Source organism: Coenobita brevimanus, unplaced genomic scaffold (assembly GCF_032717465.1).
Source record: "Coenobita brevimanus isolate Jiangsu-jjx unplaced genomic scaffold, ASM3271746v2 jjx.HiC_scaffold_2590, whole genome shotgun sequence".
Taxonomy (NCBI): Eukaryota; Metazoa; Arthropoda; class Malacostraca; order Decapoda; family Coenobitidae; genus Coenobita; species Coenobita brevimanus.
Genome location: NW_027643534.1, coordinates 108,249 through 134,518, shown reverse-complemented (window position 1 = coordinate 134,518; position 26,270 = coordinate 108,249). Strand labels below are relative to the sequence as shown.

Here is a 26,270-nt window from a genome sequence, read left to right as displayed (position 1 = left end):
TTCTGATACCTTTCTCTTGTGTGTTTCATATTGCTATCACAAGAAACTAGTTCATGTGGCACCCTTCCATTGCCTCAACTGGCAGATAGGTGTTGGAGGCTTTTTGCTCACGGACATACTTGCATATGTGATCACCCTGTCGGTTCATATTGCAGACTGACGGGATGAATCATTATAACACATTTACGTATCACTCTCACTACAGACACCCATCACCATTTGTGCTTCTGTGTTGCGTGCCTAACCTTGTAAGACTTAAGGCTTCCCAATGTGAGAGACATTAACCTGGTCCATATACTGTAACTGAGCAAAAACAACATTCAATTAGACTTGCGTAATACTAGAGCTGTCCCGAACTGCAGAGGGTTAATATTGGATCTGGCGTCATTCTCACTACAGAAACCCATCACCATTTGTGCTTCACCAGTATGTTGCGTGCGGAGGCTTGTATGACTAGAGGCTTTACTATGTGTGAGGCATTTAGCCGGCCCATAAAACCCAGCAAAAACAATATTCGATTACCTTCCGTCAAAGGACTCGTAACACTGAGGCGGGAATCGGTCATATACTGATGCAAATCGTCCCGAGTGTGAAGTATGGGATAAAAATTGGATGGGGAAATACTCGTTTCATTTAGCTGGATTCTGGGTAAGCTTTCATAAGGAAGATAAACAGTAAAATTATGGTGTATTCGCTGCTGTATATAGAGAAAGACCAAAAGCAGAGTACAGAATCCCACTTGCAACATTCTGCCCCAAGACTTCTTCAGGAACAACACCAGTAGACAGTGCTTCACTATTTAAATTGACCTAAGCCTGAATGGTGACCAGAACACAAGTACACAATCCTGCACTACCAGTCAGGCTTGGGTCTGTTTAAGGAGTGGAGTGTTGTCCAGTAATGATGTTCCTGAAGAAGCTTTGTGGGCGAAACGTTGACATAAACTGGTTCCTGTACTCTGCTTTTGGCCTTCCTTCGAGTATTAATATTGTTGCTGTCTTTGCTGCTTCCTGAACTTTGATGAATGGTCGTGGAGAAGGAAGACGTGTTTCTGAGCTCTCCTCTAGCTGCAGGGTTGCCTCACCGGCTTTAGCTTTTTCCTTTTTTCGCCACTAGGGCGTTTTTCAATAAAGTTAGGTTAGCTAGACCTCATTTTCCTCCCTGGCCTTAGTAGATATAGCAGGTGTCTATATCTAATTACTGAGATTGCCTTTGCTTACTCACCTCTGGAGTGTACCCCCACTGATCGCTCTGGGGTGTGAGTCACACACAGGCGCGTCCTCCCGAGAGTGGTTTGAGAGGGTAATCTCAGCCTAGGTGGGTCTTCCCCAGGTACTTTGCCCCTTGGTCGTTTTTCTCTCTCTTCCCACTTCCCCTTCACGGGGGAAGTGGTAGCTATGACGGACGCCCCTACTGCCTTCCCCCCCTTCAGGGAGGGAGGTAGTCCTGACGACATCCCTACCGTGACTGACCGGCCCCAGACTGACGGACGCCAGACTCGTTCCCCGCTTGACATACCTGTAAATAACGCGACCTTCGTAACGCTTCATGCACTAGGTTCCACTCCTCTGTCCAGACTCAATCCCTTCATTGTCAAGAAGGTGATTGACCACTGTGCGGGAGAGGTGGAACAAGTAAAAAACTTGGAAATGGGGACCTCCTAGTAAAGACATTCAACTCAGCTCAGGTTAAAGACTTGCTAAAGCAGCTCAAGTTTCACTGCCATGATATCGAAGCCAAGATCCCAACATCCATGAATTCCTGCAAGGGTGTTATCACTTGCAGGGATCTCATGGTGATGAGTGAGGAAGAGATCATACAGGAACTTGCTCAGCAGGATGTAATTGATGCCAGATTCATCACTCGTTATCAGGAAGGCGTAAGGATGAAGACAGCCACTGTTGTCCTCACTTTTGGCAAAGTTTTTCTACCTACAAATGTCAAAGTAGGATATGAAATTGTAAATGTAAGACTGTACATCCCGAATCCCCTTCGTTGTTCAAAATGTCAGCTCTATGGACATCATGAAAAGGCTTGTCGGGCTTCCAACATCGTGTGTGGCAAGTGTGCGGCTGTAAGTCACTCTGCTGACAACTGTACATCCGAGACTGAGTGCTGCTTTCACTGCCAGGATGCTCACTCCACTTCCTCGAGGGTTTGTCCCAAGTGGAAGGAGGAGAAAGAGGTCTGCACTGAGAAAGCGACTTGTCTTGTCGGTTCCCCTCGTGTTTCGCAGCGTGTGGCTGTTTCCACCTGGCTGTGTTTTAGGATTGGTTCTAGTGGCTGGAATTGGTTGTAGCCCATCAGTATGACTTTGCGTGTTGCGAGGTCGGGGTTTAATTCCTTTATGATTGCAGGGTAGCCTGCTACTGTTTTGCAATACTTCAGGGTCTCGTACGTGTCTTGGTCGTGTGGTGTTAAGATCATACTGTAGTCTCGTCTCGTTGTGGTGTGGAATTTTAGGTTGGGGTGTTCCTCTTCTAGTTGCATGACTAGGTCCATTGTTGTGGCGAAGGCCTCCTGCTTTGGTATCAAGAAGGGTGGTAGGTTTGTAGTGGGGCGTGGGGCAGTCTTTACAGAGACAGCTGGAGTTCTTCTGGGTTGGATGTTTGGAGGTCGTGCTGCAGGGGGTTGTCGTTTCCCGATTTAAGGGGGGCTGGCAGAGTTAGTGAGTCATTGCTGCTGTCATTGCTTCGTTTCTGGTTTTTGTTGTTCTTTTTCTTGTTTGTGACGACGGTGAAGTTTTCGTCTTCATCTGGTGCTGTATTGGAGTTGTCTGCCTCTTGCTCATCTATTTGTGCTGTGCAGTCTTGGGCCGTGTCGTTGGTGTCACTGGGTGAAGTGGAGATTGCTTCTGTAAGATCAGATTCTGGCGGTGGTGGAGTGGTGTCGATTTCACTTGAATTTTCGGTGGGTGGAGTCAGCGGGTTTTTCTTCTGCGAGATGTCCTGCTGCACAGGTACTTGCTTTTTTGCTCCTGGTGTATGTTCCTTGGGGCTGGGGTCTCTTGGTCTTTTGTTTAGGCCAGCTAGTTTAGTCATGTTGCCTGTGGTTGTTGTGTCTGTCTTCAATTGTATTGGTTTTGGCTTCGTTGTCTTGGTTTTGGGGATGGTTCCTCCTCCTCCTCCTTGTCCTTGGGGAGGGGTTCTGGGTTGGTTGGTCGTTTTCTTCATAGTGATAGGGAGAGAGAAAGGGAGTGCCCAGGCCTACCTATATCAGCGATCCTAGGCGCCGGGTTTTTACCTCCCCCGTCCTCTAAAGGACGTCGTGGGGAGGGACCCTTGCACCTACGCTGATTGCCCCCTGAGGGGAACCTAACCCTAACAGCGTTTTGCCTTCCTGCAACCCCTGGCTCCCCAGCCAACCTAGTGGCCCCCTTGTGGCGGCCCTAAACGGCCTTCCCGCGGGGTTCGGTTCGCCAGTGATGGGGTTGCAGGAAATCCTACGGCGATGTGGGCAAAGGATTGCAAAGGACGGGGAGATAGAGTGTGGTGTATTGGATGTGTGTGTGTGTATGTGTGGGGGGGCAGCCGGGGGGGGGGGGGAACGTTACAGAAAGGAGAGTGTTTGGAAGGCGGGAAAACCCGCCTGACTGTGATATACAGCTGTCAGTTGCCCAACAGTGTATAGTCACAGTCGTGTGGTGCTGCTGGTGGCAGGAAGTGAGGAATCGAGTTGACGAAAGTGAAACGTGGGATGTAAACTCCGTAGAGTTAAAGAGCTGGATATGCTGCTCCTTCCGCTGTTCGAACGAGAATGGGTGGTAGGAGTGGTTAGCCTGCCTATAGGGTTGGCTGGTCACACCTACGAGAGTGAATTAGTAGTGGTGAGGAACTTACCGTGTACTATTTCAGTGATTCTAGGTTCCGATTTTATTTTCGCTCGGAATATATGTATTACACCAGATCCGTTGTGCATAGAGATCGATGGGGAGAAGGTAGAATTACAGTCGGGAGAGGAGAATCTTCGCATAGATGGTGCTTCCTCCTTGCATGTAGTTGAAACCGGCTTATCAGATGACCAGGAGTATATCTCTGGGCGTTGTATGACGAGTGAGACAGTCGTGATTGATCCGTTCACAAGTGGAATGATCTCGTTAGAGACTGAAATTTCAGGATGGTCCTTTGGGTTATTCTCACCTAATCCTGGTAGTACTTTCGCTGCTATGCTGTGGCCAGGGATTGTACAGATGGTCCCGGGCGAGGCGGGAGGAAAGTCCAGGGTTTATGTTGCCTACACTAACGCCACCCCTGACCGGGTCAGTATATCTGGCAGGTACAGGGTGGGGACAATAGAACCGTTTGAGGAGATAATGTGGGACGAGAATCAGGAGGATGAGCAAGGGCAAATAACTGGTGTGACACAGGGAGAAGGGAGATTAACTAAGCTCTTTCTAAAAGTAGATGAGTTATGTCCACCGGAGACTAAGGAGAATGATGCTCTCAAACGTCTAGTGCGAAAGCATCCTCAAGTGTTTGCCTTGCCTGATGAACCACTGAATATTACACCTTATTTCCTCCATCACATCTGTGCAACAGGACCGGTTGTAAACCGTCGTCCTTATAAGGTACCGGTTAAGTATCACGAAACTCTTAGGCAACAGCTAAATGAACTAAGGGAGCAAAATATAATACGTCCTTCTAGATCACCATATTGTTCACCCTTGGTCCCGGTGGCCAAGAAGGATGGTGGACTAAGAATTTGTCTCGATTTTCGCCATTTGAATAAGCAGATAACATCAGACCCCTTCCCATTGCCAAACATTGCACAAATTCTTTCCCAGTTAGGAGAAAATACTGTATTCAGTAGCTTGGATTTGAGGCAAGGATACCATCAGATCCCTCTGGATGAGGCGTCACGACCGCTGACCGCATTTTCCTCACCAGACGGTCATTGGGAATATAATAGTCTACCGTTTGGCTTAAAAGATGCCCCTGCTGCGTTCCAAAGGATCGTTAACGAAGTCCTGATAGGACTGACAGGGCGTATCAGTCATACTTACCTGGATGACATAATTGTCTATGGTGAGGATTTTGATTCACATGTACAGAACCTAGATGAGGTCCTTGCCAGACTTAAGGAAGCTCAACTTACTCTTAAGTTAGAGAAGTGCAGTTTTTTCAAAGATGAAGTGTCTTACCTGGGACATATAATTTCTGCAGAAGGCTTGCGGCCCCAACCGGATAAAGTCCGAGCCATAAGGGAAATTGCTGTTCCTAAGACACTGAAGGAACTCCAATCTTTCTTAGGGTTAGTTAATTATTACCGTAGATTCATAAGTGACTATGCTAAGATTGCTCTGCCTCTCACAAAATTGACTCGTGGAAAGAAGGAAGTGAAAAACAGTAAACAAAAAATCGAGTGGAACGATGAGGCTGATCAAGCTTTTTAGAAGTCTGAAAAGTAAGCTTACTGACGACATCGTACTCAAGTTTCCCTCCTTTGATAAACCATTCTATCTGACAACTGACGCGAGTGGTACTGCGATAGGTGGGGTATTACAACAGGAAGATGAGGATGGACACCTTAGACCGCTGACATATTTTAGTAGAGCATTAAATAAAGCTGAGCTTAATTATGCCACTATCGAGCAAGAAGCCTTAAGTATTGTGTACGGATTGCGGATAAATCGGCCTCTTGTCTTGGGATACAAAGTGATTGTGCAGACGGATCACCGACCCCTCACGTGGCTCTTTAATGTGAAGGAGCCTTCTGGCAGAATAGCTAGATGGCAGATACCGGTACAGGTTGCCGAATACGACTTAGAGGTATCCTACCTGCCAGGACACCAGAACCGAGTGGCTGACGCCTTGTCACGTCTTCGCAGAGAGCAAGACGAAGATATAGAACTTATAGCTGTTACGAGGGGCGTGACCGATACAGACACTGTTAGCTGGAATCTTGACGAACTGCGGAAGCAGCAAGATGCGCATCCGGTTTGGGGATCATTGAAGCGGTATCTTCGCGGAGAAGTCTCTCAGGCCCCCAAACTGGCTGCCCCGGTTGAACAGTTCTCTCTCCTCCAGGATGGTCTGTTGTATAGGCTTCGAGCCTCGTGCGTACGAGGACAATGATGTATTACAGGTGGTTGTACCTGAACAAAGTGTGCCAGCAGCCCTACACTTAGCCCATCATTTGCCACTGTCAGGACATGGTGGGGCCAAGGTAACTATTGCGTGCGCCAAAAGATTTGCATATTGGCCAACTATGGTCAAGGATATCACTAACTTGTGTCGGCACTGCACACAGTGCATTACCTCTAAGAGGTCGGGGGAAGCCCTGGCTCCACTTATGAGGTACCCAGATGTACCGGCACCTTGGTACCGGGTCCATATGGATATTATAGGACCGTTGAACATGTCTGAGGCTGGACATAAATACGTTCTTACGGTAGTAGATACATTAACCAGATTTCTTATTGCTGAGCCACTGAAAACAAAGACGGCGGAAGAGGTAGCTCGTGTGTTTGTAGAGCGAGTTGTTTGCCTTCATGGAACTCCTCAACAATTGGTCACGGACCAAGGAACAGAGTTCGTGAATGCTATCTTGCGCTGCATTGCGGAAATATTGAAACTGAAGCACGTCACTACGACTCCGTATCACCCTTCTGCGAATGGATTAGTAGAAAGAGTGAACGGAACTGTCATTCAAATCTTACGTACGATGATCGACAGTAATGCAAACCATTGGCACCGAATGATACATTTGGCATGCATGGCTTATAATTCAGGGTATAATAGGTCGATCAGGGACTCGCCCTATTTCCTGTTGTACCTGAGAGACCCACAAGTACCCTATGAAACGATACATGAGACTCAACCTCATTACAATGTAGATGATGCGAAACATATGCTAGCAGCCATGGCCACTAAAGTATTTCAAAGATGTCAATTGTACTTGGACCGGGCTAGTACCGAGAATGAGAATTACAGGGCTAAAAAGGCTGTAGTAAAACCGATCAAGGCAGGAGACAGAGTGTACGTACGCACGATTCCTAAACGGGGAGTTGCTAAGAAGTTACAGCCTCTCTATGCAGGACCATACAGAGTCACGGAGCGTGTTAGTGATGTTGTAATTAAAGTACGACGTGTGAAGGATGGACCTGTCTCCACCCTTCATGTTGATCGTGTGCGAGTAATCCCCGAATCTTGCCTCACCACTAAGGATAATAAGAATGTACGTAGGGCATACCCAGTATATGAAACAGATGATGATGATGATGATGGTGATGGCGAGGACGGCTCAGATGATTTTACAGCCATTCCGGTATCTAGCCGCGGTACGACACAATCATCCAACACGCCAGTAAATCAAAGCTCTATGGGTGCTACCAACCCAGTTCAGCAGAGTGGGAATGAAAGTGATAATGAAAGTAGAAGCGAAAATGAGAGCGAGGATGGAGGCGAGATAGAAAACGGAGCGAGCAGTCACGAGGCGAGTGGAGAAGGGGAGTCCCCGAGTAAAGTGGTCGGCCCGGCGCCAGATCGTTTCTCCCCGGCTAGCAGCCTCAGCCCTGCGTCGGCCCCTAGATACAGCCTAAGATCACGCACAACAGTAGACGATTTACCTCTAGTTATGGATAGGCCAATAGAACACACTGACAGGAAGACAAGTAAAGAATAAGTTACTAGTCATGCTATTTTATTTTTGTTCCAGATTATGCTGCTTGCAGTCGTAGTATCAGGAAAGACTAGGCACATTGACCTGAGAAACCTGCTCCAACAGGCCTCATCTATTCTCCAGTCTCCAAACTTATATCAACTGGAAATCATTATGTTGTCCCTGTCTTGTTAATACAGGATGAGTTATACCGACCACTTACTGAGGCACAGGATCTGGTTGACTCTGTCCAGTGGAATATAGATCACATGGACAACTCATCCACCCTTGTGTCGTCATTAAGAGAGACTTTGAAATCATTTCAACATGAGTTTAGAATTAGATTTGATGACTTAAAGAACTCTGTTAATTATTTGTTGTCGGATAAACCACTGTCAGGTCGTAGAACTAGAGGCGCAATTGATCTTGTTGGCAATATTGCTAATGCTTTATTTGGGACTGCTACCCAGAATCAGGTGGACGAAATTCACACTAGATTGGGTCAAATTGAACAGATGTCCGAGAATGAGCGTCGAGTGTTAAATGTTCACTCCCAAATACTAAATACGACCATAAGAGACATGTCACATATGCATGCTGCAATTACTAAATTGCAGCGGGCAGCTAATATTTCACATGCTGTAATTCGGCTCTTCTCCATAAAAACTCTAGAGTTAGAAGGCGAAGCTCGCATATTTGAGGCTTTTCTTAATCTCCAGTTAGCTTTGTCGGATATCATTGCCGATCATGTGAGGATTAAGTTAGGCCTACAGAATATGATGCAAGCTCGTCTGAGTGTGGACATCGTGCCAAATACCTTATTGCTGGAACTTTTAAATAATATTTCTTTAATGAGACCAGGACTGCTTTTCCCTGCTCGACCCGAATACCTTGCGTTATATAGGGATCTCGTTAAGGTAGTGCCTCGCAAGACTCCCTCTTCAGTGTGCTTCTACTTACTATGGTCCGGTTCAGGGTGACCCGGCAGATACTTTTGATGTCTTCCGGATCACTTCCTTGCCTTATAAAGTCCCTGACACAGATGTCTATGTACAGACTGTCCCCTCTGCCAAATTCATTGCACTGAGTGAAAATCGCTTACATTATATGCTTATGGACGATTTCACTCAGTGCCGCACTCATCAGCAGTTGCTGGTGTGCGAGCCGCAGAGTCCAGTGCTGAGGTCAAGTACTAGCACATGTGAGAGTGCTACATTCCTCAACAAGGACTTTGCGCCTCAGCTTTGTAGGAAAAGAGTCATTAAAAACTTTGTTCCTGTATTTGTTAAGAATAACGATAAGTGGTGCTTTTCTACGAATAAGCCTATGCAATTTACTCTTAATTGTGCTGTTAATGAGATAAGTAAGACAATACAGATTGTTAAAGGTATAGGACATTTGGTCCTGGGTGACGGTTGCAGTGCTCATAGTGAAACACTCACACTTCCAGCTTATGCCACCCTCACCAAGGATACTAAACTGTCTCTACGTCCCCATACATTGCATTTTAATATGTCTCTCTCTCATGTTGAACTAGATGCCATACAAGCAATCCCTGAGATTTTCCCCCAGAATGACTCCTTCACACCTGTGTACCTAGATGAGTTGTTACACTTCCAATCTAAACTCCTTCTTCTCAAACCCCTACCTAAACCAACTCAGCCAGCTGCCCTAGCTATTTATGTTTATGCTCTGTCGGGTGTTATTGCCATGTTCCTTGCTTCTTATTTAGCGTATAAGTGTTGGATTAACAGGCGCTGCTGTCGCTGCCTTGGACCGTCATTCGAGCGTTCCCGATCCTGGATCGACCTCTCTTTCTTCTCACCACCTGGGGATGCATACCCCGGGAACTCCCCTGATGTCCCTGCGGAGTACATGGCGAGAACAAGGGGGGAGGGGTGTCGGGCTTGCAACGATCAGGTACTTGCCGCCCACCCAGATACCGCTGCTCCTGACGTCATCTCCACCTCTTACTCACACGGCCCCTTCAGACCGAGGCCTGGGTCAAGTGGGAGTAGAGGGGGAGAGGAGGAAGGCGGAGAAAGGAGGAGTGGGAAAGAAGACGGATGTGGGGCAGACGAATATGGAGCGAGGGACGATAGGAGAATGAGTCGTGAACGCCAGAAGTACCTGAAAGCAGCATATAGAACGCTACGACGTAAGCATGGTGCTGAGGTTTTGGCACGTGCCCAGCAGGAGTGGAAAAGAGTACAGGAAGCTGGGGGACAGCGAGGGCTGGAGAGAATTGCGGAGGAAGGGGAAGATGAAGTACAAGAATAGACGAAGTAAATAAAGGAGTGATGAGAAGGAGGGTGACTACGTAGGAGGGTGGCTAGGTGGGAAAAACACCCAAGATGCACATTAATCATAACTCTCGAGGATCCAAGGGTCAGAGGCTAATGTATCAGTACTCGAGGTACCCTGGGGGGTCCCGCGGGGGTGGTGGCCATCTGTGAATCTTCACTCATAATGGTGTGCCAGTGCGTAAGAACAAGGGTGTATGCTGGATGTATACGGGGATGGAGTATGGTGTATTGGTGACTCAGTGTGTATGAGAGGTGTTTATAAGCACGCTCATGAGAGAGATGGGGCTAGAGAAGGTTTGGCAGTTAGACAGGATTGTCTTGTGTCCAGCTGGGACAGACGGCCAGAACAGCCACGACCATGGGCTTCGCGGTACTGGTGAGTAGAAGTAGTGAAGAATAGTCTTGCGGGAAAGTAACGCAAGGTATATAAGTGCCGTTAGAGTAAAGTAAAGTACTGGCAGTCTCTACTCGGGAAAACCAGCAATATTATTTGACGCGTTGTTCCAGGTCGTGGCGAATATTAATTAAGTAGTAGAGTTAACTTAGAGTAAGAACTATAAAGTTTAAGTGAACCTCTGTCACTCATGGATGGTTGTCTAGTCTTTAATAAGTAGACTGAAGCCTTATATGGCTATCAAGTCAAGTACTTACTTGCTGTCAAGTCGTAAATAAGTGAATGAAATTTCCCTTGTGTCGAGATGAGACTCGGGATAATAAGTTAATGTTATAACTGTGTAATTTGTTCTGAAGTAGTGTAAATACTTTGTAGCAGATTGTTAAAAATTAAAGTAAAAATTGTTTCTGTGTTTTGTAACCTTAGTGTGGAACTGTTAATTTTTGGGAAGTCAAGGAGGGAGTCTGGGGCAGAAAGGGGTATTTAATATCTTGTTGCCCTAACCTACGAGGTTACAGGTCCCTTCTGGGCTTGTCTCCACACTCTCCGCTGCTACTGTCACACGCTACCAATACTCATTAGTGGCGGCCATTCACCGTACTTGGCGAGACTGAGTACGAAACATACCAAGGGTAAGTAGAGAGTGGAGGACACGACATTTATTTATCTTCTTAGATTGTTTACTTATTCCGTCCCGTACATATATATGGACACATAGGCTTGCGTACATGTGTACATTTACTGGTGTACATGTGTATGTTTGTGTGTGTGTGTGTGAATATGAGCTAAGGAAGGGATAAATAAATATATAAATAGACAAAGTATATATATATATATATATATATATATATATATATATATAGAGAGAGAGAGAGAGAGAGAGAGAGAGAGAGAGAGAGGGAGATTTTTTCCATGCGTGAAGATGGCGAGAGTTAAAATTAAACACTCCCGCCCTAAACTCCGGAACACCCAGATTGGACTGCTACAGGTCCTGGCTAAATTTGAAGTAGCCACTTTGAAAGTGTTTCCCACCAATGATGCTTTAATCATACTGACGGCAGATGACTCGAATGCTGACAAGATCTTCTCAGAGGAATGCACTCGAGATCTCCTGGCCAATGACTATGAACCTGTCCTTCCCCCACAACTGCGCTCACGTAAATCCGTCATCCTAAGAAACGTAGACAACATCATCTACGACAACAATGAGGATGACATCATACAAGAAATAACCTGCAACAACACCATCATTCGGGAGGGAGACGTGGAGAACATCTACAAGTTTCCACGCTCTCACAACATCAAAGTAACATTCAAACAGATTGCGCAGGCAAAGAAAGCAACTGAGGCAGGACTTAAACTGTTCTACCTCAGCATTCCTCACTACCAAATTGAACAAGAACAATTTATCCCGATCTTGACCTGCTACAAGTGCTATGCAGTCGATGGACACTCGGTAAAGGACTGCCCCAAACCTCGAGAGTACAAAGTATGCTCCCTCTGTGCCAGCACAGAGCACAAGTACACACAGTGCACCTCAAGCACAAAAAAATGTGTTAACTGTGATGGTGAACATGGAGCAACTGCCATGTCCTGCCCTATAAGGAAAAAAGCGGTGCAGGAGAAGAGAAAGTCTATTGCCCAGTTGCCTGAACAGCAAGCTGGACAATCAAGAACTTACAGTACAGCCGCTGCAACAACAATCAACAAAGCAACAGCACTACCACTAACTCACCCCTACCAAGCCTCACAGTCCCGCCCAGTACTATTCTGTACTGCATGTATGAAGCACATATGCTTAATGCAACATACCCTGGGACTTATGCTACTCACCTAAATAAACTGTTCCAAGACAATGGAATTCCACCTGTCAAGGCCCCAAGCAACCCACCCTCTAAAGCTATCCTAAACAAAACCAATGCAGTTACCACCACACCCCCTACTGCCTCCCCTCTACTCCCCGCCTTCCAGACTGAGTCTTCAACCCTCACCACGCCCTCAGAATCAGCAATCACCGACAATGAACTGATGGGGAATCCCCATCGCCACCCAATCGCACCCCCACCCAGGTAACAGCTGAATCAATCAGTGATGAAAACCCGACCCCACCATCGCCCTCTAAGGCAGAAAACGCCACTTCTAACGCTACTCTACCGTCACAGAACACAGAGTATATAACCGATGCCTCCACTTCAGAGGAAGACGAAGAGACCGACGAAGAAGAAGTCAGTGCCAGTGAACTAGGAGGAGTAATAATCTACAGCCTCGAATCCCTCCAGGAAAATAAAACAAAACTAGATAGGCAACAAATAGCAGCGCTAACAATCGCATCACATGTAAAAATCGAATACGGCAATGACAACCTTTCAACAAAGTACGTGTACAGTCTGTTCATCCAGAAAAGGGTTGATATCAACTCGTGCCAGTTCAAGGTTGCGAAACCCGGCTTCTTCAACAAATGCCATAGTGTATTCCTCCGCACTGACAGACTTAGAAAAAACCCTACTCGTACTGTTAACAAATAAATGGAAACGATTAGAGTAATTCAACATAACGTCCTCCACTGGCCGACAAACAAACGAACTCTAACGACGATCTACCAAACTATAGCACCTGACGTCGTTCTCATCAACAGCCACGGAGTTGAAGACAGTGACAGTATAAAAATCTATGGCTACACTGTCCACAAACGTAACACCAGTGGTGAGAACGGCGATGGCTCAGCTATAGCCATCAGACACGGACTGACATACAGACTAGACGATGACTACATTACAGACATGCTCTCAATCACGCTGCAAACCACGACAGGACCACTTAAACTAGCAACGACGTACATTCCCCCACGACGACCTTTCCTACCCTTCCCCGACTTTCACAAACTACTCTATGACAACGACCCTGTATACATACTGGGCGACCTAAATGCCAAACATCCAGCCTTGGGAGACAATTATGACAATACAGTAGGACGAAACCTAATGACATTCATTAACGCAGGCACAGCACTGCATACTGGCCCCAACTTCCCAACCTTAATCCGCCATAATAGTGCCACATCACCTGATATCATCATCACCAACAACCGTGCCCATCATCACACCTTCTCTCAACCCGGCCCTCTAACTTCATCAGATCACATACCCATCGTATTCACCATCTCCACCTCACCTATACATATCCCTGCCACACCCAGACTCAACTACAGACAAGCTGACTGGGACCTTTTCAGAAGGACCTCTGACGCCTTCCTCCCTGACGTCCCCTCCCTTGACAATCAGACTCTGGAACACATAGACACTGCACTTGAGCAGTGGCTTAAAGCAGTGGATAGTGGCATTAAAACTGCTATCCCTACAACAACATTTAAAATTATTAGAGCACAAAGACCTTCCCCAGAACTGCATGTACTCCAGACTCACTATACAAGACTGCACAACCTTGCTGAACGACAGGGACTGACATACGACCAATACCAAGAATATCGACAGCTTCAAAGAGACATACAGACACTGTGCAGACAGCTCTGCAATGACCAATGGAACCTTAAAATCACCCAGCTGACAGAGAAATATCCTGACCCAACCAAGTTCTGGCGAGAAGTACGTCTTCTCAAAGGAACAGACAAACGACCCACCCCTTATCTGATTGACCGCCAAGGACGTAAAATACATGATACCCAAGGACAACTGACTCTTTTTACCAACCTATGGCGTGACATTTTTCAAATATCTGACGACGAAAATGACGATTTTGACGAGGACAACGAACGAATGGTCCTTCACTTCCTCAATGACAACAGAGACAGAATCCTCCCCCATGACACAGCAGACTTCTCCAGACTAACGAACAACCTTCTCACTAGACGAATCACAGTAGACGAACTTAAGACAGTAGTCACAAAAACGAAGAACACGGCCCCAGGACTGACAGGCATTAACAAACAAGTTATCATGGAATGCTCACACTCCATGATAGAAAGACTCATCGACATTTTCAACGCCTCCCTGTCCGCGGGATACTTCCCTGACAAACTTAAAGAAGCCGTAATAGTAATGATACCTAAGCCAGGAAAGACTGACACGACACCCGAGAACTATAGACCAATCTCACTGCTCGAAGTACCAGGAAAACTGCTTGAAAGGATCATCAACAGAAGACTCCGACTTTACCTAGAGACAAACAGACTTCATAACCCCAGACAGTACGGCTTCAGACCACAAAAAGACACAAACAAAGCCATAGCCCTGACTTACGAGACTATCGCCCAGACCCTGTCGAGACGGGAACAGTGCTGTCTCGTCCTCAGAGACGTAAGCAAGGCCTTTGACAAGGTCTGGCATGAAGGACTCAAATACAAACTATTACAACTAGAACTCCCTACCATCCTCGAGAAGTTTTTATGCGACTTTGTGACTGACCGCACCGCGAGAATTAGACACAAGGACCAGTTAGGCGACGTTATACAGCTCGACAGTGGGGTGGCACAAGGGAGCGTCCTCTCCCCCACCCTATACATTCTTTACACTAGAGACACCCCCCCCCACCTCCAGACTGCCTAGACATAATGTATGCTGACGATGTGACTCAAATAGTGACTTACCAAGGACGGTCCAAACTCATGATGGCCAGCAAAGTAGCCAGAGAAATCACCAGAATCAGTGATTATGAGAAACGATGGAAGATCAGGACTAATCAACAGAAATTTAAAATAATTCCATTAGCACAAAAATACATGGAAGAAATCATTGTGGATGGTGAGCTACTAAACACAAGCAATGAGGGAAGCCTGTTAGGCCTCACAATAACTCAGGCCGGGATCACAAAACATGTAAGGGAACGAATATGCAAGGGGAAGGCAGCACTGTCCACCCTCTACCGTTTTAAAACGCTAAATAGAAAAATAAAAAGCCACCTCGTTAAAGCCTACATTCTCCCTTTGCTAGAATACCCTCCTGTGCCACTGGACACTATATCAAACACCCAAAAACTAAAACTACAAAGAGTATTAAACAAAGCTCTGAGATTTGTCGAAAACGACCATCACCCCTTCAACTATATCACAGAACAATTACACAGCATGCACAAAATAGCTGCACTAAACATCCGGATGCACAAGAGGGCAGGAAAAATCTGGCAAAAACTAGAGGAGACCAGAGACCCAAATTACGAGGACATCACCAACAAAGAATACGGGAGGATGCATAATTGGTTCCCCAGCTCCCTCTTAAACAGAAATAGACCGACACCAAACCCAATTTATACGTCCCTCTAACGACAACCCCTCTCATTATATATAATAACTAATAATACATACAAACGGCAGCAACGAAACGAAAGACCACGTTACCCTATATCCCATACACCTGCCGACCTTGAACTGACCGCACCAGACCACCACTACTGTCAGGAGACAGTTGCACTGCACACTCATTCCCTGCCCACTCCTGAGTGAATGCACTCCGTCGTCCGTTGTGCTAGCTCCTGAAACCAAAATGTAAGGAGCTGTCACATCTGATGGCGGGGTCGTGAACGTGGAGTGGGTTGGGAATAGACATTGCCCATGCACAGCCTATGCCTCGTGCACCCTGGTGAATGCCATGGGGAGGAAAGATAATTTCTATCCTTCCCCCCCATTTTCTCTAATACTAAAACTCCTCCTTTCCATGACTATAGAGCCTGTGAAATAGAGAGCAGCAACCCACCAAGACAGCAGAACCCACCAATGCCACAGAGACAGGCACCACCCTTAGTAGCGCCGGGGGTACAAACTATGGCTCTTCACCTTCATCGATATATCTACCCTTGTCTGCACATACACAGAGTGACCGCTGTATAGGACCAACAGGAACACAGCATACACAAAAAATAAAAACTAAGCCACAGCAATGGGGACGGCCCCCAATCTTTATACCTCCGACTGTCTTTCATATTTCCCCACTTAATCTCTTCCAATCTCTCTCTCTTCTTTCCCCCCACTTTTCTATGACGAAGTGACGAAGTGAAGTGGATACGCCAGATCATAAAACGTGCTGCAGACTGTGTAATGAACCCAGAGCCCACACCCTGCAACACTATGTACTTCACTGCTCAAAATTAGCGCAGTTTAGAAATCCTGCTGTAGACTCAGTGACCGAACAAGTCGTTTGGATGTTTAATAACGATAAAATAGGAAGTATACTGAATTGTAAAAACATCAAACACATACTTAAGTAGACATTGCTATATTGTGATGTAAGAGTAACTGAACAAAATATCTGAGTAGGGTGAAGAGTACATTATGCTCTTATGTAATATCTCAGAGCAGGGTGAAAAGTACATTATGTTCTTATGTTAGTATGTAATATCTCGGAGTAGGGTGAAGAGTAGCTCAGCGTCCTCATCCTTTTGAGGTGATAATGTAATATATAGATATACCTGTATACGTATATGTATGTATAACTGTTTGTCTCATTAAACTGTCTAAATTCTAAAAATACACCCTCTTAGTCAGTCTTTCATTCTCCATTCTCTCCACATGTCCAAACCACCTCAGTGTATTTCTCCTAATCTTCTCAACCACATCCACATCCACCCCACAACGTTCCTCCACTTCTTCATTCGTCAACCTGTCCCTCCATGTCACTCCACATCCTCCTCTCAAGTAACTCATTTCCACTGCTCTCACTCTTGACTTGTTCCCCTCTTGCAAGGTCCACGCCTCGCTTCCATAAGTCAGGGTAGGGATCACAATACTATCATGCAGGGACTTCTTAACTTCCATACTCACCTCCCTATTTCTCATCACTGCTTTCAGTGAACCAACAACCTTCCTTCCCTGTTGTACCCTTTCACGCACTTCATCCCCCAAAGTTCCATCCTTACTCATCACACTACCCAAGTACTTGAATGCACTCACATTCTCCATATCCTCACCATCCAACCTCACTGTACATATTGTGACTTCATTCCTCTCAAACACCATAACTTTACTTTTTGTTTATATTAACTTTCAGCTTCCTCCTCCTACACACTGTCCCGAATTCATCCACCAAACCTTGCAACTCCCATTCAACTTCACTCAACAATACTATATCATCAGCAAACAGCAACACCGGAATCTTCCAAATCTCACCCTCATTCATTAGAGCCACCCCTACATCCACTGCCCTACCTTGCACCTCCTTCACAACCCATCCATGTATATATTAAACAGCCATGAAGACATCACACAACCCTGTTTCAGTCCCACATTGAGATCAAAGAACTCACTCAGCTCACCATCCACTCGCACCGTAGCCCTACCTCCTTCGTACATACTCTTCACAGCATTCAACAATTTCCTCTCCACCCCATATATTCTCAGTACCTTCCACATACCTTGCCTATCTATTCTGTCATAAGCTTTCTCCAAGTCCATGAAGGCAGCATACACTTTCTTTCCCTTCTCTAGATACTTCTCCACTAAACATCTTAGAACAAATATCTGATCTACACACCCTTTTCCCTTCCTAAATCCCCCTTGTTCTTCTCCAACTAGCTCCTCTGTCATATGCCTAACCCTATCAATGAGTATTCTACCATATATTTTACCAGTCACACTAAGAAGGCAAATACCCCTATGGTTACCACATACTTCTCTCTGCCCTTTTCCTTTGTATAAAGGAACAATTATACCTGATTTCCAGTCCTCTGGAACCCTTCCCTCTTCCCAAGCCAATCTACACAACTTCCATATCCATTCCACAACAATCTCACCCCCATACCTCAGCATTTCACCACACACTTCATCAATCCCTGGGGCCTTTCCCATCTTGATCTTCTTCATTGCTTCCGCTACTTCCGCCCTACTGATCTCTTCCTCCCTCCTCTCATCTCTCCTTCTCCCAGCCATTCCCCAACCACTTATACTCGCATTGCTCTCATTCTCTACATTCAACAAATCCTCAAAGTGCTCCTTCCATCTCCTCAATTTCTCTCTCTTCTCCACCAACAATCTATTATTCCTATCTTTCACTCCCCTATTATATCTCCTTTCACACTGCCTTACTTTCTTTACCTCCTTCCAAAACAATTTCTTACTCTCCCTCCATTTCACACTCAGATTCCTCCCAAACTCTTCATCCACTTTCTTCTTACTCCCCTTCACCAGTTTCTCATTCTCGTTCGAGAGCAGCATCTCCAGCTCTTTAACTCTACGGAGTTTACATCCCACGTTTCACTTTCGTCAACTCGATTCCTCACTTCCTGCCACCAGCAGCACCACACGACTGTGACTATACACTGTTGGGCAACTGACAGTTGTATATCACAGTCAGGCGGGTTTTCCCGCCTTCCAAACACTCTCCTTTCTGTAACGTTCCCCCCCACCGTCTCCCCCGACACACATACACACACACACATCCAATACACCACACTCTATCTCCCCGTCCTTTGCAATCCTTTGCCCACATCGCCGTAGGATTTCCTGCAACCCCATCACTGGCGAACCGAACCCCGCGGGAAGGCCGTTTAGGGCCGCCACAAGGGGGGCCACTAGGTTGGCTGGGGAGCCAGGGGGTTGCAGGAAGGCAAAACGCTGTTAGGGTTAGGTTCCCCTCAGGGGGCAATCAGCGTAGGTGCAAGGGTCCCTCCCACGACGTCCTTTAGAGGACGGGGAGGTAAAAACCCGGCGCCTAGGATCGCTGATATAGGTAGGCCTGGGCACTCCCTTTCTCTCTCCCTATCACTATAAAGAAAACGACCAACCAACCCAGAACCCTCCCCAAGGACAAGGAGGAGGAGGAGGAACCATCCCCAAAACCAAGACAACGAAGCCAAAACCAATACAATTGAAGACAGGCACAACAACCACAGGCAACATGACTAAACTAGCTGGCCTAAACAAAAGACCAAGAGACCCCAGCCCCAAGGAACACACACCAGGAGCAGCAAGTACCTGTGCAACAGGACAACTCGCAGAAGAAAAACCAGCTGACTCCACCCACCGAAAATTCAAGTGAAATGGACAGCACTCCACCACCGCCAGAATCTGATCTTACAGAAGCCAATCTCCACTTCACGCCAGTGACACCAACGACACGCCCAAGACTGCACAGCACAAATAGATGAGCAAGAGGCAGACAACTCCAATACAGCACCAGATGAAGACGAAAACTTCACCGTCGTCACAAACAAGAAAAAGAACAACAAAAACCAGAAACGAAGCAATGACAGCAGCAATGACTCACTAACTCTGCCAGCCCCCTTAAATCAGGGAAACGACAACCCCCTGCAGCACGACCTCCAAACATCCAACCCAGAAGAACTCCAGCTGTCTCTGTAAAGACTGCCCCACGCCCCACTACAAACCTACCACCCTTCTTGATACCAAAGCAGGAGGCCTTCGCCACAACAATGGACCTAGTCATGCAACTAGAAGAGGAACACCCCAACCTAAAATTCCACACCACAACGAGACGAGACTACAGTATGATCTTAACACCACACGACCAAGACACGTACGAGACCCTGAAGTATTGCAAAACAGTAGCAGGCTACCCTGCAATCATAAAGGAATTAAACCCCGACCTCGCAACACGCAAAGTCATACTGATGGGCTACAACCAATTCCAGCCACTAGAACCAATCCTAAAACACAGCCAGGTGGAAACAGCCACACGCTGCGAAACACGAGGGGAACCGACAAGACAAGTTCTATAAAATGTCCTGGGACTTACTCAACAGCATAACCCCAATACCAACAACATCAAGTTCCTCCAGTGGAATATCTGCGGAATCAGGGGTAAACAAGCAGAACTCGAGGAAGCAGTCCACACAGACAAAACAGATGTCGTCATACTACAAGAAACCCTCCTGCCCCAAAACCGAAACTGCAGATTGAGAGGCTTCACCCCCCTCTTCCTCCCCTCAGCACGTAACGGGCCCCAAGGCCTCGCAATATTTATAAGAAACCACATACCCACAACACCCATAGTACCCATGCCACATTGTGGTGACGGGGTAGAGGCACAGGGAATTTCCATATCACTGCAGAACTGCAATCTCCACATCTACAACGTATACCGCAAGCATAACGCAGACCTTGACCTCACAGAACTCGTTGCTAATGCAGACACACAGCCAACACTCATAGTAGGAGATATGAACGCCCATCACCCCCTCCTCGGCTCCCCTAGCAACACCAACCAAGCAGGGAGACACATTGCAGAACTCCTGAACGAAACTAACACAGTCACCCTTCTAAATAAAGCCGACACCCCAACCCATATACAAGGAGGCCGCCTTGACCTCGCATTCATATCAACCAATCTGGCTCCCCTAACCCAGTGGAACACCCACCCAATTCTAATGTCTGACCACCATGCCATATCAATAAAAGCTAATTTACCCCCTCTACCCAAACCACCAGGCTCACCCCCACGGTTCAATACAAAAAAAGCTAACTGGCAACTATACACAGATACTCTGGAACAACTCACAGCCTCACTGCAACACTCACTTGATCTCCAAGCACATGAAAAACAAATAACAACAGCCATACAAGACGCCGCACTAGCTGCCATCCCTAAAACAACACACAAAAGACTCAACCACAAGGACTGGTGGTTTTACAACGATAGAGTCAAGGAACTAAACCACAGACAAAACCAAGCAAAGAAAATATACAGGAAAAACAGAACCCCTGAAGGACTGCAACACTTACGAACGACAGTCCGACTGGTAAGAGAAGAAATGAAGAAAATCAAGGAAAAAAAGTGGTTAGAATGGTGCAGTTCCCTTAATGCAGGCAGCAGCACTGGGGCATTATGGAAAAAACTCAGAGCAGTGTCAGGATCAACCCCCAACAGACCCACATCCCACCCCAACCCACAAGAAGAAGCTGAAAGAATAGCACTAAACTTTGCAAACAACACTTCCCCAAGACATCTCCCAGATGCCACAAGACGGCGCCAGGAATTACTGCATAATGAAAGAAGACACCTAATTAACAGGGAGAAGCAAAAAGAGCATCCAGCCGACTGCCCATTCACAATGAACGAACTTGAAAATGCACTGAAAACAAGCCAAGACACTGCCCCTGGTAAGGATGGCATCACTTACTCTATGATAAGACACGCAGGCCCCATTGCAAAAGCCGCCATACTGAACCTAATTAACCATTCCTGGGAAGCAGGACAACTCCCAACAACTTGGAAACAGGCACTCATCACCCCCGTGTCAAAACCCCAAAACCCAGGCTCATACAGGCCCATCTCCCTACTAAGCTGTCTCAGCAAAACAGCTGAAAGAATGATTTTACGACGACTACAGTGGTGCACACCCACACCCCACAATCATATATTCGCCTACACCAGCGGCAGGGGAACGAGCGAATGCCTCGCAACACTACTCACCGAACTGAGAGGAAGGAGGGGGCTAGCTATTTTTATAGACTTAGAGAAGGCTTTCGAACTAGCCTGCCCCGAATCAATACTAGATGCCCTAGCCCGCAAAGGAATAGGAGGCAAGCTCCTACAGTGGATAGAAAACTTCTTCACAAACAGAGAAGCGATGGTGCGTTTCCACGGCACCACATCATCACTCCATAAACACACCAACGGCACCCCTCAGGGAAGTATAATCAGCCCCACCCTCTTTAACACACTAATTGAACGCCTCCTAGAAATAGACCTAGGCCCCAACGTCAAATTATTCACTTACGCAGACGACCTAGCAATCATCATAAACAAGGGCCCCTATCACACTAAAGCCTAAACCGCCTTGACACGCTTAAATTCCGCCTGCAAAAACCTTGGCTTTAAAATAAACATAAACAAAACCAAAGCACTCCCCTTCGGTATGAACACACCACAACAACAACTATACCTCGATACCACACCTATCGACTACGTCACCACCCACATGTACCTAGGAGTCTGGCTAGATACCAACCTCAGATTCAGACAAGAAATAAGCTACCTCAGGGAAAGAACAAAAATAAGAACAAACGCACTCAGAGCGTTAGCTGGCAGAGGAATGGGAGCAACACATCGAGTACTAAGACTCTTCTACATCCAAGCTATCCGTTCCCTAGTAGACTACGCCGACCCTGCACTAATAACCATAGAATCACACCTAACAGAAAAGTTAGAGGTAATCCAGAATAATGCACTACGTGCGATAACAAACGCCCCATCTTGGACTCGTCTCGTCAACCTACACATGGAGTGCGCTACCGAATCATTACAAAACAGAATACAAGCACGAGTAGTATGCATAGCTGCTAAGCTAGCTCACAGTGCTTCAGACCTTACCCCTATAAAACAAATCAAAGCAGAACTGATCAGACACCCCACTCTCCTAAATAAAAGCTGGACACACTGCACAATTCGGGCCATTAGGAAATACAACGCCACAAACAAAATCACACAACAGCCCGACACCCCGATACCGGAATATAAAGAACCTCCCCCATGGACCCCCCCACCATACAGACTCCTCTCCCCAAAAATCACAGGGAAAAAAACCACACTCCCACAACTACTACGCCAAGAAGCGCTAGAAAGAATTGCGACAATCACAGACCGAAACACAGTAAACTACTATACAGATGGTTCTGTAGAACAACCGAAAGCTGCAGCTGCATTCATCAGCAATGAAAAAGAATTCGCTGCAAGAATCTCTGACGGAGCATCCACCCTGCAAGCAGAACTAGTAGCCATTGCGGAGGCGCTGTCAGACGCTAACACAAGAAATACACAGACGCACATAAACATACACACAGACTCTCTCTCCGCCATACAAACACTACGCAAACATAAACACCGCAACAACAGACACATCATCTCCACAATAAACAACACAGCACACAACATCGCACAATCAGGCAGAACAATCACGATACACTGGATCCCCAGCCATGTAAACATACACGGCAACGAACGAGCAGACCGTGCAGCCAAACACGCCCTTACGCACCCACAGATAGATATACACATACCACCGACCATAACACAAACAAAACACGACATAAAAACGATAACACCCACTCTCACAAAACAAGAACATGAATACCATGTCAACCAAGGCTCCACTTCCGCCATCTGGTACGCCAGTGCAACAAAATATAAACAAATACCGCTACCCACACTCGTACACCCAACAGACTTCTCACCTACATACACCGCCTCCGCCTCGGCTACTTATCACGCGATCTAGTAATCAATAACATCAGAAACACAATCTGCAGCTACTGCAGAACAGACGCCCCCTTCCCCCTGTTACACTACATAATTAAATGCAGAGCAACAGCCACCATCAGAGGTGGCGCCGCTTACCCAGACCCCGATATAACACCCACCTCCCCTCTCGCCACACCTGTTCAAACACTAAGCAACACAGCCACATCCATCATCCATAACGCCACATCCAACACCCCGCATCTTTTAATCAACCTAGTTAAGTCAAAACCCCCTCCGATGTAACTACTAAACGAACATTACCGCACTGGGCTACGAGGTGGCCCAGCCCCCCCCACCTTCTCTAACAGGGGGGGAGGAAATCAATTACTACTACTACCAGTCTCTTCACGTCCCTTCTCCTGCTCACATATATCTCTCTCTTCTCTCTCTCATCTTCTCCCCTACCTCTCCTCGCTAACCATTCACTATATGCCTTCTTCTTTTGTTCCACGGCTCGTTTCACCTCATCATTCCACCATGCTGTCCCTTGCACATCCTTGCATCTCCTCCTCACTCCACAAACCACCTCACACGCTGCGCCTATCTCTTCCGTGAATATCTTACTGTAGGTACTGATCTTCTTCATTGCTTCCACTACTTCCGCCCTACTGATCTCTTCCTCCCTCCTCTCATCTCTCCTTCTCCCAGCCATTCCCCAACCACTTATACTCGCACTGTTGTCACCCTCTACATTCAACAAATCCTCAAAGTGCTCCTTCCATCTCCTCACTGTAGTGGAAGGGTTAATGTAATGTGTGTGTGTGTGTGTGTGTGTGTGTGTGTGTGTGTGTGTGTGTGTGTGTGTGTGTGAGAGAGAGAAAGAGAGAGGTGGGGGAGTTGATGAAATGATGTGGAAAAATACTACGTGTCTTGTAATCACTCACCTGCATTGCCAAAATTCTGGTGTGCATCTCCCCCTGCCTTCGACCTCCATTTTTCTAACGCTGTGTGTCCAGGTACAGCATGGTCTTGACGTTGGCTTGCTTGTTTGACTATCTTGCGTTGGTGTTCAGCCTTTGGTTCCTTCTCTCTGAAAAATGAAATAGTGTTAGTATATTGTATTGCTGGCACTTACTGTTAGGAATTTGGCGGAGAGGAACACGCAGAGAACATCAGGAAAATGGTAATGAAAATAAAAAAGATAAGAAAACTGTATAAATAAATGAGGGAAACCTGTCATAGAGGTATCCAGGAAAAATGGCCTTGGGTTCATTCTTCCTTGCATGAAAAAAAAAATACACAGAAATAATACAGACTCCTTCAATACTTCGTCTTAATTTAGTCCTTAATCTTAAAACTATGAGACCAAAGGAGAATTAAAGACCTCAGTTTTTGACGGTCACTAATGTAAGACTAGCAGGGATCAGATTTATTAGCCTGCATGCCACATTTTGAGTTCCTAATTAAGATATCACACAGGTAAAATCAACACATCAGTCTGTCTATCTATCTATATACCTAGGCTGCTTCCCCCAAGGAAAGGGAGGTAGCCGAGACAGGACGACACACTCCCCATTTACTCATCCATCAGTACAGGTGCATAATATCAGTGATGGTTTTATGTGAAAATTCTTTACTTATTCAACATCATGACACCTTCTTATTATCATTATTATTATTATTATTATTATTATTATTATTTAACTGGTACAACCTGATGATTATAATTGGCTCAGGGTAACTGGGTTGTCAACAGTCTCCTCTACTCCTGCCAGCGTCTAGAGATTTCTCCTAAGATGGGTGAAGCTCTACTGAAGGGAAGAGGCTGTGTGTGTGTGTGTGTGTGTGTGTGTGTGTGTGTGTGTGTGTGTGTGTGTGTGTGTTCTTACCTAATTGTATCTTTACAGGAATGAGTCAAGCTCGTACTGTCCCGTGTCTTAAACCATATTTATCGTACATATCCTTAAATTTGTGAATTGTTTTGGCACACACTATTTCATTCGGTAGTGCATTCCATTGATCAATTGCTCTGTTTGGGAAACTGAATTTCCTTACGTCTTTATCACCTCTCTTCTTATGCAGTTTTTTGCAGTGTCCTCTTGCTGATGCTTCTCCATATGTTAAGTAATCATTTATGTCTATTTTCTTCTTCCCTGATATGCACTTATATAGCATTATCATGTCACCTCTTTTCCTTCTCTCCTGTAGTGTTGGTAGATTCAGTTTATTTAGTCTTTCTTCGTAGCTTAGATCCCTTAAGCTTGGTACCCATCTTGTAGCGGCCCTTTGAACTTTTTCAATCTTGTCTATGTGTTTTTTGAGATGAGGACTCCAGACTACTGATGCATATTCCAGGGTTGGTGTGTGTGTGTGTGTGTGTGTGTGTGTGTGTGTGTGTGTGTGTGTGTGTGTGTGTGTGGAGGTGTGGCTGTGTATGAAGGTGTGCCTGTGTATGGAGGTGTGGCTGTGTGTCTCTGTAGGATATTACACAAACCATCTCCATAACGTGGTGTCTAAATATGTATATCAACATTTCGTAAAGCCTCTTATTTCCTAAGTACAGAATCACCCACTGTCTATCAATAAAGATAATATATACTTACATATATTCACACCATATTACTTCTACCAATGACATACACACACTCTGACACATAAACATAACCAATACTTTACAATATTTCCACTTTCACAAACATCACACTCCCTACACACCCATCCCATTCCCAGATGTACTTTGCCAGCATGTGGTAGTTAATTCTGCCTTTCACTCTCCCTCATATTTCTCCACTTTCATATGCATCATCCCTCCTACGGACACCCATCTCC

The 26,270-nt window shown here is 46.1% G+C and overlaps 1 protein-coding gene across 1 annotated transcript; it reads left to right on the top strand.

The window, feature by feature from the left end:
• Nucleotides 1-22,119: 22,119 nt before the first annotated feature.
• On the top strand, nucleotides 22,120-23,478 carry LOC145389899 (uncharacterized). The gene has a single exon (XM_080265016.1). It carries the CDS (start codon nucleotides 22,120-22,122, stop codon nucleotides 23,476-23,478), a length of 1,359 nt encoding a protein of 452 aa, XP_080121142.1.
• The last annotated feature ends 2,792 nt before the right edge of the window (nucleotides 23,479-26,270 follow it).

Bases quoted from the DNA above. Each gene is read 5' to 3' on its own strand.
- LOC145389899 (XM_080265016.1), top strand. From the start codon at position 22,120: ATGAACACACCACAACAACAACTATACCTCGATACCACACCTATCGAC.